Source organism: Dermacentor variabilis, chromosome 1 (genome assembly GCF_050947875.1).
Source record: "Dermacentor variabilis isolate Ectoservices chromosome 1, ASM5094787v1, whole genome shotgun sequence".
Taxonomy (NCBI): domain Eukaryota; kingdom Metazoa; phylum Arthropoda; class Arachnida; order Ixodida; family Ixodidae; genus Dermacentor; species Dermacentor variabilis.
The window spans coordinates 287471453-287493323 of record NC_134568.1 but is presented as its reverse complement, the minus strand read 5'-3'; the positions used below and the strand labels follow the sequence as shown (position 1 = coordinate 287493323).

The 21871-nt window shown below is 40.3% G+C and overlaps 1 protein-coding gene across 1 annotated transcript in view; it reads right to left on the bottom strand.

Moving 5' to 3' along the window:
- Positions 1–19770, bottom strand: part of ERp44 (Endoplasmic reticulum protein 44) — a 51286-nt gene extending 31516 nt beyond the window's left edge. Inside the window, exons 1-9 of the mRNA XM_075677655.1 lie at positions 19586–19770; positions 13444–13519; positions 13242–13351; positions 11717–11765; positions 10741–10925; positions 9118–9233; positions 6933–6996; positions 570–686; positions 372–483 (exon numbers count right to left, since the gene is read on the bottom strand). Coding sequence (XP_075533770.1) covers positions 372–483; positions 570–686; positions 6933–6996; positions 9118–9233; positions 10741–10925; positions 11717–11765; positions 13242–13351; positions 13444–13519; positions 19586–19642 — 886 coding nt within the window. The 5' untranslated portion in view covers positions 19643–19770. The remainder of the gene's footprint in view (positions 1–371; positions 484–569; positions 687–6932; positions 6997–9117; positions 9234–10740; positions 10926–11716; positions 11766–13241; positions 13352–13443; positions 13520–19585) is intronic.
- Positions 19771–21871: the final 2101 nt, after the last annotated feature.

Here is a 21871-nt window from a genome sequence, read left to right as displayed (position 1 = left end):
CATGTTTCACTGTACGTTTCGTGTACTAAGTGGACAAAAACAAGTGTTGCGCGCAAGGGGAAGATCACCTCATTACTCTTATATTACACCAAATGTTCAATTACTTAAACATTCGCCATCACCACCAATTACTGTCAATTAATGCTAACACTACAAAAAGCTTCGCTTACATAGATTCCCACAGTGTGTGGTATCTGCAAGCTTTTTAAAATTCTAGCTTCACTGAAGTCATCAATTTTGATATTTCTTTGAGTATCAACACTGTTGTAAGTGGATTTAGCTGCATAAATCAACAGGGCATTTAGAGCCTGCACCAACTGAACAATGAACTCTAAGAATGACATAAAAATGACATTGAGAAGTCTTCATACGTTTCTCGTTTTGTAGTTGTTCATGGACAACTTTTGTGAATTCTTCAACACTCTCTTTGTCATCAGGGTGGTGGAACAAGATGAGGAATGGCAGGCCTTCTTCTGTCAGCTCCTGCACACCATCCGAAGAAAAGACACATGCACACAATCTGGTACTGCTACCAAACACACAGTGAAGCCAAATGCCTCCCAACTTACCTCGGCATTCTCAAAGGTGATTTCACGCACTAATGGAATGCACTTTTCCCCAGCCCACTTTTTCAGTTCATCAAACTGGTGGGGCAGTGATGGATAGGTTTCATGCTTTTCGCCAAACTGCACACAAGATCAGGAGACAAAAACATGAACAATAACGTTTTACTAGATAACCACATTTACAGTCGATAAGCACTCAATCTTTGTAAGGCATTGTATATGACGATGCTGACATGAGTTACTGCACTAAGAAAAACAAATTGGCAGTTTCACCTAAAGGTGAAGCACTGAGTGCTAACAAGTTTTAGCGCTGTGCTTGAACTCTTAGGATGGTGTTCTAAATACATATGGGTATGGGACTAATGGGGATGCAACATATACGGGCACACAAAAATTTCTGGCACCCTTAAAAGCCATGTACAGCCTGTAAAGGCACCACACAGGCCCCACTACACTGCCCGTAAAGAGCCGTGCCAGTAAAATGACAACACTTTCAGGTTTGAGCAAAAACAGGAGATACTGATATTGTTTTGCACTTTTAATATATGATAGTCGGAGCAGATATAAGATACATGCCATGCGCTGTGAATGTTGTTTCATGACGTTTGCTTGCAGGTTGCCATTCTCAAAAATGCTAAGGAATAATTCAGTTAAGACCATAAAACCTGGTCTGATCAACTTTGGTGGTTGAATAGTATAGCATCTACCTTGCATATATATGTCATGCATAAGCACATAGCAAACATATATCCAAATATATGTGGAACCAATTTGCCTGCCGTGTCCATGTAATTCCTATCGCAATTAAAGAAAGAAAAGAACAGCTCAGTCTTAGCCTGAATGTCATGTCCGGATGAGAACAGAGCAAGTAGCACTCGGCAAAAGCAGCAACCTTTTTGCTACACAGGAATTTCAAATGACTGAAGCAAACGTCATTACAATCAATTCCAACTGGTGTACTGCTACAAAGTTCCTCAAGCAATGCACAACCCACTTGAATTTGACATATGCTTTTAAAATGCATACATGCACCCCTCGCCATGCATTTGCAACACTGTAAGTGAAACAACCAGAACTAAACAGGCTGAATGAATTAATTATTATTCACAGTTTCTGCATTCAAATTAATTAAAAAGCAACAATGGGTGACTAGGAGTAAGCTCCTTTAGTCTACCGGTCCTGACAACAGGCCTCCCACAATATTGTGCATTTTCTGTCATATGCATGTCATCATCTCAAGGGTCAAGTGGCAAGTACAAGATTATGCAATAAACAAGTAATTGGCAAAATACAATCCCGGATTCAAGGGCCTGCTAAGGAAGTGATGCATAAGGCCAAGTATTAGGTCAAGCATTAGATCAAGCAATAGCACAAGATTGGATTGCCACGGCACCTCCCGACATTTTGAAGATGAAACTAACAAAACCCATGTTAGTTACATAGCAGTCAGTCTACACTAACACTGGCCATAAAATGAACCCGCAGTCGGTCCATTTCATTTTGGAGCAGCACAGGCGTAAATTGAGGGAATTTTCTGGTCTTCTGCTATACCCATCAATCCTAATAGAATGACTGTTATTTAAATTATCATAAACCTCATATAAACCCATAACACTTTGCGAAATTGCTTTTGAAACCACAACCTCTTGTTTCCACAGCAGTGTTTCAACTTGCAAAACCCCGACGGCACCAACACTAACAGGAGCTAGCAGTGCACGTGGAGCATACAGTTCGTAACAGACTATGAAGACAAGACAACTGCCCAGGCTGCAAAGAGGACAGAGTCAAAAGCAATGGTGTGGAATGACTCTCACACCTCTGAATTTTACTCCATGTACAAATGCTTCCATGTTTTATATTTGCAACAAGACAGTCTGCCAAAATCTTTAGTAAGCTGCCTAATGGAGGGCTGCAGACTGTGCACTATCTCTAAAGGCTATCTCTAAGACAGTTCGAGAGAGGTCAAGGTGACACACGTTAAAACTTATTAAGCAAAAGCAAACAAAGTGGAGCAAGAAAGAAAAGCAGCCAACCACTTTAAAGTTGTGTTGCCAACCGTGCGGCAATTACTCTACGTGTAGAGCTTTTTCAGCTGCTTGGTAAAGCCACAAGGGCCACCCAATAATTCTTAGGTGAAATCTAGGCAAAAGACCTCAGAACGAAGGCATGGAAACCTTTAGAAAATGTACAAGATCTGGCCAGTGGTACCCACTGAACCTAAGGATGTGATATAGCTAAAACAATGTTCTTGCTTAATCTATCTATCAATTCGCATGGTAATAGGAGCACATTGTCATCTTGCAGAACTTTGTCCAAACAATCACCCTGGAAATTAGCAACATTATGTGGACATAATTTTCTTGTTATGAAGTAAAAGATCTTAACATGGGGGTCTGCAAGCACTGTATAGCCCTCGCATGCTGAAGCTGGCAAGCGAACTGAAGTGTAGTACAACTTCCGAATTCCAACTATCAGACATGTGGCATCAAAATTAAGGAAAGCCTGCAGACCTCTGAATCCCCCTTCTTTTCCTCCATGAAACAATGGTTATAGCACCAGCAACTGCTCCTATATAGCTTGAACGTCAAAATGGAGCTACTAGTACTGCCCACACTTCTAAAGCACTACTCACTTGTTGCCTAATCCAGGAAGGGTAGATCGAAATTGAATCACGCTGCCTTCTTATGTTAGAAGCGACGAGAAACCCACGTTGAAAACAAAGTCAACTGCGTCATTATGACCGGAAACAAGAGAGAAACGTGATCTTTTGCTGTGAATGGTTGGAACTAAATCAGCATGAGCACTGGAAGTATTTCTGCTTTCATGATTTGTTCATCACAGCATGCAAGACAGTATGATTTTAGAAATGAACAACTAATAATAATTTATCCGGCCTTGTGGTTTGTTACCATATGTAGAAAATAATCATGTGCATTTTCGATTTCTGTCATAACGCTTACAATGTAACCTCAGATGCCATATTTACTTGAATATAACACGCACTCTTTTTTCAATAAAATGAGTATAAAAAAATATGCACGTTAGAATGAAGTACTACCCTACATATACATTACCATAAACATATCAGCATTTCAAAATGACTGCCTCATACGCACTTCGAGCCTTGCTACTGTAGCTTCTGCCATGTTCTGTAGTACGTGTGCTTAGGTTAGTCTACTGTCTGCCTTCCCATATTCTATGTTTGCTCTATAAGCAAGGAAGTGCCCACTGTGAAGACACACCAAGTTCATCATGATGCTGCATTTAAAAAGAAAGTTATCATGTGTGCGGTGACAGATGGAAATCGGGCTGCATCCCGAGCATTCAGAGCTCCTGAAACTTGCGTGTGGAACTGGCGCAAACAGAAGGAGAGGCGTTCTACTCTGGCAGATGTTGCATATGGCGTGGCCGCGTGGGCCCTATCTTGGAACCGATGGGGACAGAGTCTACGAGTCTAGGCGCACAAAGGGCCAATAGCTTCGTGCACACTGTGTTCTTGTCGCTCAGTTCGCAATGAAGCGAGAGGCAACTTGCAGGTCAAATCGCTCGCTCCTGCTACTGCACTTGCTCACTCAGTGTTCTGACAACGAGCTTCTGCGGTCATCGAGTGAGACGTGTTCATGTTTGTTTGTGCACGCCCGACACCATGCTGGTTAATTTAGTTAGTAAGCAAAGGTTTACAAGTTTATATGGCCAATAAAGCTGGTATCCTTACATAGTATATCTGTCCACTAATTTACTACTGCAATCGACGCTTCGCTTTTCAGGCAAAACCGACTTATTTTAGTGATCGCACGTCTAGTGCATTGGCAGCAAATCTCTGTTTTTCCAAATCAGAGAAAGCTGTATTTCTGTATGAAAGCATGAGGTGTGCGGTATTGTAAAGAATTTTTTTTTTCTGGTCCCTCAAATCAGGTGCGCGCTACAATCGATTTTTTTTTGTCACAGAAAATGGGTGCGCATTACAAATGAGGGCGTGTCAGCATTGAGTACATATGATAATATGGCAGTTTCTGAAGTTACAAATTTCTTCAATGGCACATGCAAAAAGCTAAGGCAGCTTCTGCAATTTGCAAATCTTGTGATGAAAGGTTGTAGGAACCTTGATTATAAAATGTTGATTCTTTCAAATATTTTATGGTTTCGGTTGTTTAAGTTGTTATTTGTTAGCCTTCCTTTATATTTTACGTTGCACAGTTAAGTATATTCACAAAAAATTGGTGTGTAGGGTCAAATGTAGAACCAAGGAGAAGGCCAAGTAGGGTAATGCAGAAATTTTCAAGGCAGCATGTAGGGTCTTTTTGAGCAAACGGTTGGCAACACTGTTCTAGAGCAAAGTGTGAAATAGCTTCATATGCCGAAACAATAAACAGTTTTTAAATATATATGTTGAAGTTGGATGTCCATGCAGTCCCAGAAGAAAGCTCATCCACCAATTTTTGACACAAGTTGGACCAGTATTCAATGGACTTTTCTTTCAGACTAGTCATTCTTTTATCGGCCTGCATTCGCCTTCCAGACACTCATAACAATTGGTACGATAAAAAGTCTATTGTAGAGGTAATGGAAAAACAGATCAAACTTATGCAAAAGAAGTTTTCTGCATATGGGCCCTGGTCTTTCATGGCACATAGGACAGCACCACAAACCAACTTAGGCTGCTAGCTGCTGTTTCTTCCTGCTACTAGCCTCACAGAAGCCCTTCCCTAAAGCATAAATTTTGCACTGAAGGCCACGTGAAGTCAAGTACACTAGATTTCTCGTAATTAAATCACAAGAGAAGGTCCAGGCCAGTAGCCATACGGTCAAGATTTTCATTATTTAGGATCGTGGAATTTGCCTTTACCACCTAATTCAAATTTCACTGGTCAGTATGCCTACACTGGACGCAAGTGGTGGCCCCTCCACAAAGGAGTCATGCCTTGGTGGTGCTGGGGAACAATGAAATATAATGAAGACACTTTACCTACTGCCAAAAGCACCAATAATTAGCCTGCCCTCAGCAGAATTTCAAGTAAAAACGGCAGCTCACCAACGAATAATTACCACATTTATTCAAATCTATACCGTACCATATTTTACCATACCTTACGATATTCGTCCAAAATGAGTTCAAAAATTGCCTGCACGTTACAATCATAACAAAGCAAAACCACATTCATGGCATTCCCAAGAGCCTACTGTTGCGAATCAATGTTGCCCCTATTGTCGTCACAGATGGCAACAGAAGAAGTTTTCACACAAGTCAGCCTTGACGATGTACCTCTTTCGTAACTTATAAAAAGAGAAGCTATTTTAGGGGTTAAGCTAGCAACAACAGAGCTGTGTCATGCATTTTTGAAGAGTTGGAGCCTTGCAACAGATGATGAACTGGTGAAGTGCCTACTCTAGGAGTGGACCACCACGTAGTTCAAAATGGTTGTGGAATCATTGAAGAATGTGGAATATCAGACAGTGGACCACACGGATTACATGTTGTGGCCCATAATGATAAACAGCTATCCAAGAGTGACGACAATGAATGTCAAATATAAATAAATTTCAATTCTGTGATGGTAAACTCTTCAGGTCTCACCTTTATCAGATTGCAAAAATCGCAGGCATGATACATTTTTGTTGTAAAATCGAGCGTGGATTAGGCTTGGGTGAACATTTTACTTTGCTACCAACTCATAAAAACTGGTTGCGCATAAGACTCGGGGTCTCATTAGACTCTCTCTGATAAAGGAACAAATTGAATCAATAGAGTATGTTTTTTACTTAAATACATTGCAAATTTTCCTTTTCTTCTTCAATTTGCTTTTACTTTAAAGTAACGGATAAAGCTATATTCCAGGTCGACCTATATCTTATCTATATAGTAATAATGCAATAGCAAGTAAAAGTAATCAACATCACTTTGTGCAACTTACCGATGCTTTTCGTACAGTGAGTGAAACCAACAAGTTTTCAGCAAAGAAAGTGCAAGCTGTGAGCACACTGATGCTATGCTGAGGTAATGTTGAAAAGCACTACTGCTCTTCTTTGAATAAATGGTCAGTGTTGACAGTGGTGCAAAAATAGCTTCATTCTGTCCATGCATATGGGTTAAAATAAAATAATCCGTTATGATCTACAGTAAAATGAACCAAAAAGAATTATTATTGTGCTTGTGTGCTTCCTCAAGTTATAGCCCTGTTATTATTGTAATTCAGAAGTAACTCCTGTTAATGAGAGACACCCTGTAATATAAGGCTTGCTTACCAAACTACACAGAGTTACATTTCTCAACAGCTTTACTGAGCAAGCCATAAGATACACTGCTCCCAACCCACTTTTTAACGAAAAATTTGGACTTTCCAAATAAACTGGCAGGCATGTTCTCACCTTTGTACGAGGTGGTTTGAAATGAATAGCATCCACTGTTGCTGTACCATTTTCTCCTGCAGGGCTGCAAAATAACATTGCATGATAAAATGGTAACATGCCTCATAAGTTACTTCATGTTTTTATGAGCACATACATAAAGATACCCTGACAAGGTAAATTGATGTGGTATCAGTTTTAGCAGCAAGTGCCCCCACACAATCATTGCAGTGGTCAAACATGTTGATACGCAATGGGTAACTAAATATGCAAGCAAGAACAGCAGGAGACGACAATGCATGTTTCAATTACACTGCCTGCGGTATTTTGCTGTCAAATGTGAATGACACAAGTGCGAAACAGCCCAGCCAGAAACTTTAGTATGACACTGTCACTTAGCAGAACAAAGACTAACGTAAAAAAAAAAAAGTGCTTAAAATAATCCAATCATTCTAATAATGGTTCAAAAAAGCTACGTGTATAATAATCTCCACTCTAGTAAATGGTCCTGACATATGCCTTGTGCTTTGGAAAAACAAAATGTACAACTATTTTATGACAATGTTTTAAATTTATACCTTAGGTATTCTTTCCGAAGTCCGAAGAAGAATTGCCATCAAGGATGGTACCAACAAAAAACAAACTTAAGCTCCGATACAATGAATGACAAGTGAAAAAGCAGCTTTTAAAAGGCTGCAAGTAGGCAGAAAAAGAAGGTAAGAGTGCGAATTGTAGCCAATAACAAGTGAATCTGAAATGTATTGCGTTCCTGCACAATTCTGTAAACCAGTTGACATTTCACTAACTTTCTTGAGCAATTGAAATTGTATTATAAAACACACATAGGCTGACAAGGAACAACTAAATGGTTTAAAGAACCCTGGCCAAATACTATTATGATCATCACCTGTTATGTTAATCTCAATATGTTGACCTGGACCATGTCGCAAGATTTCTAGATTACAGTAGCACAATAGACAGCAGCTGCTTTGACAAGTTATCACTCCACATTTTTGCTCCAACAATAAAATTTGTAGCACAACAATTTTCAGTTCTAACTCATTTTTATTGATATTAGTTCTAAATATTTCAAACAAGTGCAAACTGTGCCGGCTGGTAGTGAGCTACGCTGGTGACATGAATGATGAATATTAAGGAGAGAGAGAGAGTTTCTCCACTTTATTTTACAAATGGCACTTTGAACTGTCGTCATTGGTAATGCTGAGGAAGAGTACAGAGCCTCGGCACATTTTTCAAAAGTGTTCTCATAGTAGAGTTTCCTTGCTTAACAATATGAATGATGTATTCCAGAGCATACTTAAGGGGGAGATGCTCCCCCAAAGAAATTTTTTTTATTATTTGTACTGGAGGTCTCAAAATTCGGCCAATTATATTTTTTAATGCAGATTTCAAATATGTCATTAGTTCTTGTGTATCTGTTATAATTTTTTAGTTATGTGATGCACAATGGCAAATTATAGTAATCTTTGTGGGCACTTTTTATGTACTAAGTTTTCATAAAAGGCATCATGCTGTAGCTTGTTCAGCTCTTCATAGATCGAAAAGTGCTTATATCTAGCCGAACAGCGTGTACAATTACTGGAACTATGCAAAAAAAAATTAGAACATTCCAACTTTTTTTTTCTCAGTTGCCTGAAATATAACCTTGTACTTTTGCAAATACTGCTAGGAGATATTGCAATCTCAAGTAGATATCAGCACTGTACATATCTTCAAGAGTATGTATGCCAAATTTCTTTAGTATAGGACAATAGAAGTGTTTGTACAAGGTTATTTTCATCGAATTTTGAAAAAAATTAATTGGTGTCCTAGTTTCCTTTTCATAGTTCCAGTAATGGTACACATTGTTTGGATAAATATCAGCACTTTGTGGTCTACAAATAGCTAAATAAGCTACAGCACAATGCTTCTTGCGAATGTTTTATACACAATAATGTGCCCGCCAAATCACTATATTTTGCCATTGTGTAGGACATGACTGTAACAGCAACACAAGAACTAATGACATATATTATGTCTGTAACTCTGCTTGAAAACTCTATAACTGGGTGAATTTTCAAATTTCTAGTTCAAATATTTAAAAAGAAAAGTTTTTTCGAGGAGCACATCCCCTTAAATCAGCAGTTCACTTTAAATTATTATACATAAAAGGAAAGGGTCAAATTAGAATTCAGAGCCAACCAACCTGGCCACAAAGTAAAAATTGCAGTCGTCTCTCAAGTCAGAAGCCACCCGGCGGAATGTTACATACGCCTCACTCTCCTTGGCAGCAAAGTAGCCAAGCAATGCTGGCTTCTTTTCCTGAAGCAAACAAGACACACAACAGTGAATGTGGAAACACTAAGAGTTGTCTTTAAAGGTACCATCTTGAGCAAATGTATACCATGGGTGCTGCGATGCAACGATTTTTTTCACAATCTAAGCTACACAATCTAAGCTAAACACCCAAAACAGAATTTTAAGCACAAACATCTGTGCAAACAGAGTGCACCCCTCATAGTTACATGCTTCAGCAAATTAAGACTTTTCAGTACTTCTGTCAGAACTGCATCATGCCACTGTCTCTACTCATCTAATTACCGAATTCTTACTTTTTCTGTTCCTTCTATATCAACTGGTACATTTTGCATTTTGTTAAGGGAAAATGAGACATCCACCTAATCGTAGCAATTGCTACAAAGGAAACCCATATGGGTTCCTCGAAAGAAAAGCCTTGCAGTTGAAAAATTTGTCCTGATCTGGGGCTCGTACCCGGGACCACCACCTTTCCGGGCCAGCCGCTTTACCATCTGAGCTAACCAGGTGGCTAGCAGATAGCAGGGCGAAGTGGAATTTGTCAACAACTCAAAGCAAAGGCAAGGTTTTGACGTAATAGTTCTGCGGAAACCCGCAAGGTGGAGAAAAGTAATTATGGTAAAATGAGACATCCACCCAATTGTAGCAATTGCTACAAAGGCTTCAACTGCGAGGCTTTTCTTTCGAGGAACCTGTATGGGTTTTCTTTGTAGCAATTGCTACAATTGGGTGGATGTCTCATTTTCCTTTAATTACCTCTCTCCACCTTGTGGGTTTCCGCAGAACTATTACGTCAAAACCTTGCCTTTGCTTCGAGTTGTTGACAAATTCGACTTCGCCCTGCTATCTGCTAGCCACCTGGTTAGCTCAGATGGTAAAGCGGCTGGCCCGGAAAGGTGGTGGTCCCGGGTATGAGCCCCAGATCAGGCCAAATTTTTCTTCAACTGCAATGCTTTTCTTTCGAGGAATCCATATGGGTTTCCTTTGTTGCAATTGCTACGATTACGTGGATGTCTCATTTTCCCTTAACAAAATGCAAAATGTACCGGTTGATATAGAAGTAACAGAAAAAGTACGAATTCGGTAATTAGATGAGTAGAGACAGTGGCATGATGCAGTTCTGACAGAAATGCACAAAAAGACATTTGTTGAACAAGAAACAAATAGTGTCTTTCTGTGTATATCCGTCAAAACTGAAACGTACCACTGCCTATATATGTCTCTAATTATTGTAGAGAAACTTGAGCTCTTTCTCAACATTAGTGTTACTTCGCAGCAAAATTAGAAAACCTGAGGTGGCAATGTATTGATTTACAAAGAGAACGCTATCCTTACTGCAGCCATACCCAAGTGGAACTGTTAGGACTGCATCAGTCCACCTGAGACTTTCATTCCCAATGGGCAACATGCAATGACCATACAGGTCACTGAATATTGCTCCAAAACTGCAGGTCAGTGATTGGAGCACTTAACTAGTCCTCAGTCCCTCACACTACAAGGCAGCCCTCCTTACCTCCACGTGCTGTGCCTCTGCTTCGTGTGGTATCGCCTTCACCTGGTCCTTCAGCATTTCGAGGATGTAGTTTTTCATGGCATCTGCAGAGCGCTGTCCACGATACTCTCTTTTCATAACCACGCCATTACGCACTAGTTTTAGTGTGGGATATTTTGTAATGCGGTGCTTAGCTGCAATAGATGCTGCAAGACAAAAAAGCACCAAACGTCTCAGCCTTGTACAAGTACTTACACAAATAAAAGTGTGCCATTCCTGTACAGAGCACAAATGTACAGCATATATAATTTCCAAAACCACATGAAACCAACAGACAATGAAGTCGGGAAAACCATAGCAGAAGCTAACTGTGGTTTTAATTACATTGAAACCACAGTTACCTTCCACTATGTTTTCCTTGGCTTTATTGGCTGTTGACTTCATGTGTTGACTTCACGTTAAAAAGAAGAAAAAAGTGGTTGCTGCAAAAACTCGCTACTGAGCAAAAACAGTGCTTGAAACAGTAATATCAGCATTATTCCCTGGACTCCTTTCTCAGAAAAAGCCTGGATCCACCATTGATTAGTCTTGCATGACATAGCCCATGCTGAAATGCTGGAGCACAAAGAAAAATGAAATGGTGCATACTAATGATTAGCATCTGATACAGAAAAAATTCTGTAATTACTGGCAAAAAGGCCAGTGAAATAACAATGCATGTTCCAAGAACTCCAGGCATATGTGCATACATGCGTGCATACACACATACACAGAGACAGACAAAGTCTGCATCGCTGCTGCATCAAAAAACCTTAATTCATTGACACACACACTGCTGAACAAGTACTTGTCTATAGTCAGCTACAGGAACACTTCAGTGACAACAAAGCAGCCAACTATAACCTTGATGACATGACACTACTAACGTAAATACAAAAAAGTGGCCTACTGAAAAGGTTTAACAATAAAAACATACTAAAAAACGAAGTTTACATACTTTCTCTGTCACAGTCCACTTTTCCGAACAGCACTTTGTTAGTCTCCTCCTAGAAAAAAAAGAGAGAACACTGTGATATGCATACTGAGTAACATGGTACTTGTCCACAATATATTTCAGAATGCAAAAAACTGAAAATGCTCAAATTTGCCACCTAAGCATGCAGCCAGTAGCTAAGAGGTGCACTGTGTGGGCTTTGCACTCAAGGGCAGTGCGCATCCCTCAACTGCAGGTGGCATTTTAATAGCCTCTGAATTCAGAACACTTTTTCAGGCCATTGTGCTAAAAGAGTAGGAATGATATAGAAGCCCCTAGCATAAATTTCATGAGAGCCAATTTAAGTTAACACTTAAGAAGGCAACTATGGAGTTGAGTCCATGACAAAAACTCCAAAATCTAGCACATTGCCGACCAAATTTTCCCAATAGTTATCTTCACCAAACATTTATCACTGGATAACCTCTATGATGGCATTGTTCTGGATGCGCAGACATTTCTACAGCAATAACAATTGCACTGTTGTGTGGCAGGAGTGTTCTGTAGCAGTTTGAAGTCTCTTTCATCTACATCTATGTTCCTCAATATGTATATTCAAGGCCCACAGTGAAACACATTATGTTATGGCAATGTCTATCACTGAATTAGTTGCACAGATATTGGTGTAAAATATAAAGTTACCAAAAGAGCAAACATTGTATGAACAGAAAACAACATGGATAAGCAAGCGCAAGACACATGCTTGACGTTTAACTGGTTAGTCTTAATTCACATGTAACAAACACATACCTAGGCAAGAGAGTGAAAATGTTTTAGACGATTTATTAACGATTTGGCATTAGATGCAGCACACAAGCCGCAGCACAAGCTGATGAGCAACACATTGTTTTTAGGTCACAATGACTTCTAGAGCAACTTTGCTGTTGCAGATTTCGCCTTGCTGCAAGAAATGACTCCAGGAGACTTCCAAGTGCATGGTTGGATACCAACGAGCGAAACTTTTTAATGAACAGGATTTTTTCATAAAGCTCAACGAAACATTTGCAATAGTGCAGTCAGCTCAAATTCATAAACTTTATGGAAAATTCAGAATTGGCAGGTATGCCTCAGTAATTCCATGCCTGCAATGCCCTGAACACTAATTTGTGACATTTCTACTCTCTGAAACCAAATTTTTGTAGGCTCAGCAAAAAAGAAAGTGAGTAAAAGAACTTTCTCCCATAAAAACTCTTGCTTAATAGTTTTCATACCCCACTTGAACATCATCACCCAGTCCTACTCAGACTTCAGTAAACCCCTCTTCCCTACCCCATGAATCAGACCACTGCCCATTCAACTGTGATCCTCGTTCACTGGTGGTGAAATTGAGAGTGCCTTTTCTTTACTCTGTTCTTTCGATCCAAAGCTATTCTGCTTAGTCACTGCTCTTGTCTTGATGCAATAATGGGGCCAGAGAAATTCTATATTTCTGTTGCCATCAGTCACGTGGCAAAAAATAAACACATAAGTAATTCAAACATGTACCAACCTTTGTATGCTCATGAACATTTTTTGCTGCTTCTTCAAATACTGGGGCCAATATCTGGCTGAATCGGCACCAGTCAGCATAGAAATTAAGAAAGACTAGTTCATGCTTTCCTGCAAAATAATGGTAATGCCAAAATGAAAAATGCTTGTGGAATACAGCATAAAATACATAACTTGAAAAAATGTGTGCTTGAAAAACATACCAATATGCTCATCAAAATTTGAAGATGTTAACGCTACCACACTTTCAGCAGAGACTTGTCTCGCACTTAACAGCAACTGCAACAAGAATGGAAACACATTACCATGCTGAGATGTGCAAAAGGTTCAAGAGGGCTTTTGAAACTATAGGGGAACTTGAATAAAATATGCACATTTTAGCACAAATTGAATGTACAAGAACTTGTAAAGCTCACCTACTATTGATAGCCACGTTAAAGGAGCAAGGACTAACCTAAATGGCTTCAGAAGCTACAGCATTTGCTTTTCATAATTGCCAGGATTGCTCTCTTCAGCATGACCAATAAGAAACAAGTTATTTTCATAGACACCCATTAATCCAAGCTGGGTTAAGTACCCAAAGTAGTAGAAATTGCTGTTTTTTTTTAGAACAGGTCAAAATCAGTCCAGTCATGTTGACCAGCAAGACTGTCGGCCTACATACATACACTGCGATATCGCACGCACATGCTATGTTGTCGCTGGTTTGGTGCCTAAAGTGTGACGGCACTTGTAAGCTCCTTATCCCTAGACATGAAGACCAGAACTTCAGAGCATAACACTTTTTTTTTTTTTTGTCAAATGGGGGCATTTGATATTCCTCACTGTAGTTACACTGACAGCACAGCCTCTGCTGAACGTGACTGTCAAATAGCCCAAAATTATTCAAATGGGGGACTCTGACAGCCCCACTGATGTCAGTGCTCATGGAAATGATTGACAGTGATGGCACAAGCAAACAAAAGTTGTCACGGCTCCTCCCATCATTCGGTTTATACTTGTCTGCACAAGACATACTTGCCACCGACTACACTACAAACACAACGTTCTTGGTGCACTGCCCAGACACTACCTGCACCCCTTTGTTCAAGTGAATACCTATAAATTAGGTGCCTGTTAAGACAAACACGGTTAAACCAAATTCTGGATACGAGGAATAATGCGTGAAAAGTTGGCTGGCTTCCCACAGGCCCAATGGAAAAGAAATTTAAAAAAAAATGTAAGACGATTCTAACAAAAACCACTAAACTCTGTTAAGCTTAACTTCCTCAACCCCACTGACGCCTTGCTACTTGGCTCACCAAGAGGCCTGGATCGGCACACCTGGAGCAGGCGGCTCTGCCAACTACACAAGAAGCAAATGATGTTTCAGTGGACATAAACAGCGATGACTGCATTAATGATGACATGGAAGGTCTGATACCTTAGGAACAATAATTGAGGAAGCCCCTGATGTGCCTATGCATGCTGATAACATGTCAGGGTACTGTCCAAGAGCCGCAAGAACTAGTGGTTTTAACACATGATGCAAACGATAACGCCCTGGGCACTTTGGCACATTTTATGTGACAGTACTGAAGAATTTTTGAGCAAACCTAAGTAAAATGCAAGCTTTTGTGACAATGCACAGGTTTTCACAACATGCTGGCTGGTAACATTACGCTTAAGAGTGCATAACACAATTTTATTGTGTAAATCTAATAAATTTCTATATTTATGTATGCTTTTTGGTTTTAATGCTGTTTCAGTTATTGCTTTGCATCATGGGTATTTGGATGTACCAGGAATGGCAGACATTGAGTTTTCTTAATAATCTCTGTTAATTCAAAATTCTGATAAAATCAGATTTCCCTGATCCCTTCGAGTGTCTCAATGGGAGTCTATTGTATGTCTATATGGAAGTCTACTTTCAGCACATGATGCAAAACAAACAGCATGCTGCTGTGAACCAGATGGTACAGAGAAGTTGATGTCGAAAAGAGAATTAGCTCTTCGGCAAGCACAGGGTGCATTAGTAGCACTGTGTCCCCAATAACAAATTACGTGTAAAACAAACAAACTATGCATGGTTTTTAATTTCATGCAATTGCTAGTGACCTTCATGCTTGCGAGGACTGCCTGGATATCACGGCAAAAGGTGTGCATTTTATACAGCGCGAACCAATAGCAAAAGGGTGTAGAAGATCAAGATGCGGGAAAGGTTGTCTTATGTACTCAGAAGACCATCCCATTCTGATCAGAGGAATTTAGAAATAAAATTACAATAAGATGTTCATGTATAGGTCTTTTGCAACCTAAAACTTTGTTAACGAGAAGACAATGCTTGGTAACTATAATGTACATTGCTATTATCTTTAGGACCCCAGGCATATGCTCCGACTACCCACAGCACCTCCAGTGTACTTCAGTGCCAGTGGATGACAGATACGGTATAATGGAGGCTATGTTAAGCACATACACAATAATAATTATTTAAAACATACCAGAAATTTTTTTTTACTTCACTGTGTGCGCATTCATTACCACCACATTTCCAAGCTTTTTCCTGTAACACTGTGTGTGCACTCACAGCAACCTGCCCTCTAATCAATACACGAGCAAGCTGTAGAGAAGCCCAAACTAGCTATGCTCTACGACTATGAATATATGCTGTGGTGAGGCACATATGTAACAAGATGAGTGATCACATGCATGTTCAGAGTTTTCAGCTGTGACAAGGTGCTGCCGATTCTTCATTTTCTAATAGCAGCACCTCAGTTTTTTTTTTTATTAGGTAATTGGAAGCAAAGCCAGTGGCTAGTAGCGTGCTCCCATCCTTGTTAAAGGCAAATTGTAATAAACTTGCAGTTTGGCTAAATTGGTTATAAATGAGTTGTGTATACCACTGAAGCAATCTTGGCAAAGCTGCTGGGCTGGTAATTGTATAATTTTTTTTTATTAGTAGCCTCTAAACACCACCTAAGCAGACGATGTGTGTACCTGGTGGTTAGCAGCTATGACACACGTTCCAGCACACTGCCTCAAATTTTTCAGTATGCCATCACTGCCACCTAATCTTGGAGGTCATGATGGCCGGGAGCCGTGCGCTCTAGATTATTGCGTCAGAGGTAATGACAGCATTTTCGTCCAGTTTTGGTATCTAAAAGGTTATTTTTATGAGCCTTTTGCGATGGTTCCACTAGTATTTCAAACGTAAAATTTTACACGGAGGCTATCTACGCTATCTTAAACTTGGCTTTCTATGCGGTCTAGAATTTTGTAGCGGATGGCTTTTAACTCTTTTACACAGAAGCAATTAGTTGCTGATAACACACAAGATGGACTTCCATGCCAAAGCTCTCACTAGTGATACAGCCATGAAGACAACTTGAGCTTACCCATTGCTCCGCACTCCTGCGTAGCAAAACGAAATGGCATAAAGAGCCTGCTGAAGGGAAATTCCTTAGAAGCCTTCTGTACAATATTGCGTTTCTAGACAGGATACTTCTAGGGACAGAAGAGCTGCAGTTATGCTGCCTCTGTCAGAAAATCTTGCCATGTCTGTGCTATACAAACTTATGGATACCATTTTGTGTCGTAGAAAGAAACGCAGAAGAGTTTTCACGCAAAATAAACTCCTGGCTTGGCTTTATAAATTTAAGCCATTCAAAGAAAAACACAAAATTTTGGGAAGTTAAGATTTTCAATCTGTCAATGGGGTGATCTAGTTCCTTTCTAGTTTTCTCTCTTAATATAGAGTGGAGGATGCCAGCTTCAATACTGCAGGAACATGAACTCCAGACTGCCTTAAAAAAAAAAAATGTTTATTTCTCAGTTTTCAAGTCCTCTAAATCAATTAAATAAAGTGCAAGTTATACTGCTTGAAACACAGCGATGCCAAGCGGGCAGCACTTGCTTATACAACCTGAAAAAATTTTCACCAACGGTAGTCCCATTATCATATGTCTTTCATGATATGTCTCTCAGTTCACTTTGCTTAGCCCATGCGCATATCCCTCAGTAAGTTCACTTTTGTTTTTTGCATACACAAAAATACTGGATCAGAGAAAAGAAGAACTGCATAGGACACCATGACAGTCGCACTGTCACCAAAGTAAGCAAATGTTACAATGAAGGCTAATGTCTGTTCTGAATCCAATAATGTCATAGTAACATAAATCAAAGTAGCAGATCTTTTAAATACTCCGAACACTATCTCTACCATTATGTAAAGGCCTTTCATGGATAACCTTGAACAGGTTACTACAACAAAGCCTTGGCCACTGCAATGGCATGCTCACAAGCCTCAAGCCAAGAGCACGAGTGGAATTGAACATGAAACTACAAAGTGCCCTAATTTGATGTACCTTTTAATTTAACTTCACAGGATAACTACACTGAAGGCACTTTATCAAAACAACCGATATATGCCAGATAATGATTATGTATATATATATATATATATGTGTGTGTGTGTGTGTGTGCAGTGTGCCACATTTCAAAACCACAACACTTTACTTCTGCAGAACCTTATTATAGATGGTGAGTGAAAAGAAGTAACAAATCAACTGATGCTTATAATGAAATTAACAAGATGAAGGGGAACCGAGTGGCCTGATTTTGCTTAGTTGCAATCATATGAAGCCAACAGAATGAACCTAAATATAGCATAGGGCAAATTACTTTCTGTAATTTAAATATAGACATACTAAAGTAAGGTAGAAATGAAAGCAACTTGATGTAGTTGGGACCCGAACCCAAGTCTTCGAAGAGACGTGGGTTTATGCACATCAATGATATAAACACTGCAGTAGTCAGTGATGAACTGCTGAGGTTTTCACACGGATTGCATTAAGCTCAAACAGAAATACAACACAGGTTTAGGGTAATTTAAAAACATTACTTTTAAGATTTTAAGAGTCGACATTCTACGAGTTTTGCATATTTTACTACGACAACAACCTAAGTGGCTGTGTACATCCAAAATGAGACCTCCATGTAAAGAACAGTTGCAACGTATACTATTTTTCAGGCCTGCTCTCGCACAAGATGGAGTAAATTTCTGATCTATGATGGCTTCCTTTTCTGAAAAGCTGAGGTCACTTTCAGTAAAAACTGAAAAATCAAGCAAAAATAATGTATATGTACGAGTTACGCAACTCATGCCAGCAAAATACACGTGGGACATTTGCAACGTCAGCAGACGCGTACGTCTTACATTGGTGGGTGCTCTATCAACACCTGTGCACACGCTGCTTGCAGCTGTGCTACAAGGAGCCCTTGTGTGGTATTTTTATGCCGCTGCTACCCCACTAAGGCTTGTCAACTTAAATTTAAAAGAGTGAGCATAGCACACTGTCGGCGTGAACGCCAAACACGGAGCATATCTCATTCGCAATACAGACATCGACAACTAAACCATGTTTTCTTTTTTGCTTATAACGCCAGAAGCCTTGGATTTCTGTTGCGTGTATATCAAGGTCAGCCTCCATACGAGCACGCTACACGCACGTTTTCAATGGTATCTAAGGGGTTAATAAGCGCGACAGAAGAACAGCGCAAAATTTTGCATACTGAAATTTCAGCGAAGGCTCCATCAAGTCAGCATTACTAATAGAATGACTGAATTGTTAACGGCTTCATTCTCTTGTTGGCACTGAGCCGCTTACTAAATCAAGCAGTTTCTCCGAACGCGAAAGTTGTCGAACCGCTTTCGCAGACTCGAAGTGAATTAGGAAAAAAATAAAAAGAGTTCCCGCGGAAAGACTTTCGATAACAATAAAACGAATCTCTCTCATCACGTTGGTCACAGCAACCGATACAGATTAAAACATTCACCTCTGATATGCCCGAATAAGCAATGACCTCTGCTAGTTTTTGTTCGAAGTGGCGTATACATGAAATGTTGACATGATGGGAAGTGCAACCAAGCTAGCTAGCGCAGGATGTGTTTTGAGACCGACATCCCAGATCGGAATCTTTTTTTGTGTGCACTACGCAAGCAAATAAGGTGGGGATATTATAGCAGCCGGACTGTTGGCCAGAGAATATCCACGAACACGGCTACTGGTGAACAGTTCGTTAGTCGGAGAAATGAAAGAGGCCAACAACACGTCCGCGATCGTCGTGTACACACAGGTGCAACGTGTACCGGCTTTTGCACTCGTCCGACTTGAATGGGCTTCGAGAAAATCACGAAAGGGCGCAAACAGACATACAAATGCTGGTACCACGTGTACATACATATGCAAGACTCAAAAAAGGAAGTTGCAATGCTGCCCACAATAAACGAGAAAATTACACCCGGATTACTCAACCAGAAAAATACCCCCGGAAAGCACACCTGTTTGATGGAATGGTACTCACCAGAACCAAAACAACGCCTATTAGTTTGTTAAATATTTTCACGACGTTACAATTCATTTTTCATGACAGAGATACTACGTACGAATCCAATAAATTAAAGGCGGAGCAAGACGGACACTGTTACATTGCCATGAAACGAAGAACGTCGGTAGGTACGTGTGAGAAATGAGAATATACTCTCAAACTCAATACAAAGTAAACAACAAAAATATAAAACAAAAGAGTAAGGTACACCGAATAAAAGAAGTAAATCATCTTTAACAACTTAAAATATGTCACGCAAGAAAGTGTACATTAGTAAACTCTTGGTAAAAAAATTAAGCACTATAATTTTGTAACTAATACTATTATTTTACTTTATTGTTTGTAATAAATTATAATATGAAAAATAAATTGATTGTTATTGTTTTGTACTTGGTGATCTGTTTTTGCGGATTAATTGTAAGTCATTGTTAAAACGCATTGCGTTAGAGGCTATTTGATAAAATGGCGCCAAAATCAAAGTTCGTGGCGTGCATGGTGGCGTGCATGGTGGTAGAGTAAGTAATATGTGGTTTGTGCATCTTGTGTAGATGCGATGATGGGGCCGTGCTCACTGTAGCCGCGATGTTGACGGCATCACTTGCGTATCCGAGGTGGTCCTGCGGCTAGTGTGTTCTAGTTGAAACTTCAATTTTTGGCCTTGTGGAATAGCATTGTTCACCGCAGCGCAGTTCCCATGAAGGCCGACTCTTTGCACGTATGTTTGCTTGTACTTCACTCGTTGAATTCAGTTTTTATTACTTGTCATCGCCAGCATTCCTTGACTGCTGCAGCGGGATGTGGCGTTTAGTATCCGTGCCAGAAAGTGTGACTAGATGCTCGACGTGACACAGCATTTTGATTTACGCTAAATGTCATTGACTTGAGCGTTTTGTGGCCGCTGTTCTCATTCTTGGTTTGGAAACATACCGTATATCGCGTTAGCTAAGGCAGCAGCTAGACAGCTGAAAGTGGCCAAGTCCGACTGGTCTTTGTCATGGTGGTGACAGTGCTCCAGCCGAGTGGTCGGCCTAGTAGTAGTAGTTCTTAAGAAAAGGGCACGGCAACTGTCCCACTCACTGTATACACATCAACCGTGCCGAGGTTTGAGGGAAAATCATCATCATCAGCCTGGTTACGCCCACTTCAGGGCAAAGGCATCTCCATGGTCTCCATGGAGATCTCCATCTCCGTCTCCATGGTCTCCATCTCCATCTCCATGGTCCATGGCCATGTCGTCCCTGCAAACTTCTTACTCTCATCCGCCCACCTAACTTTCTCCCGCCCCCTGGTACGCTTCCCTTCCCTTGGAATCCAGTCCGTAACTCTTAATGACCATCGGTTATCTTCCCTCCTCATTACATGTCCTGCCCATGCCCCATTTATTTTTCTTGATTTCAACTAAGATGTCATTAACTCGCGTTTGTTCCCTCACCCAATCTGCTCTTTTCTTATCCCTTAACGTTACACCCATCATTCTTCTTTCCATAGCTCGTTGCGTCGTCCTCAATTTGAGTAGAACCCTTTTCGTAAGCCTCCAGGTTTCTGCCCCGTAGGTGAGTACTGGTAAGACGCAGCTGTTATACACTTTTCTCTTAAGGGATAATGGACACCTGCTGTTCATGATTTGAGAATGCCTGCCAAACGCACCCCAGCCCATTCTTATTCTTCTGGTTATTTCAGTCTCATGATCCGGATCCGTGGTCACTACCTGCCCTAAGTAGATGTATTCCCTTACCACTTCCAGTGCCTCGCTACCTATCGTAAACTGCTGTTCTCTTCCGAGACTGTTAAACATTACTTTAGTTTTCTGCAGATTAATTTTCAGACCCACCCTTCTGCTTTGCCTCTCCAGGTCAGTGAGCATGCATTGCAATTGGTCTCCTGAGTTACTAAGCAAGACAATATCATCAGCGAATCGCAAGTTGCTAAGGTATTCTCCATCAACTTTTATCCCCAATTCTTCCCACTCCAGGTCTCTGAATACCTCCTGTAAACATGCTGTGAATAGCATTGGAGAGATCGTATCTCCCTGTCTGACGCCTTTCTTTATTGGGATTTTGTTGCTTTCTTTATGGAGGACTACGGTGGCTGTGGAGCCGCTATAGATCTCTTTCAGTATTTTTACATACGGCTCGTCTACACCCTGATTCCATAATGCCTGCATGACTGCTGAGGTTTCGACAGAATCAAACGCTTTCTCGTAATCAATGAAAGCTATATATAAGGGTTTGTTATATTCCGCACATTTCTCTATCACCTGAT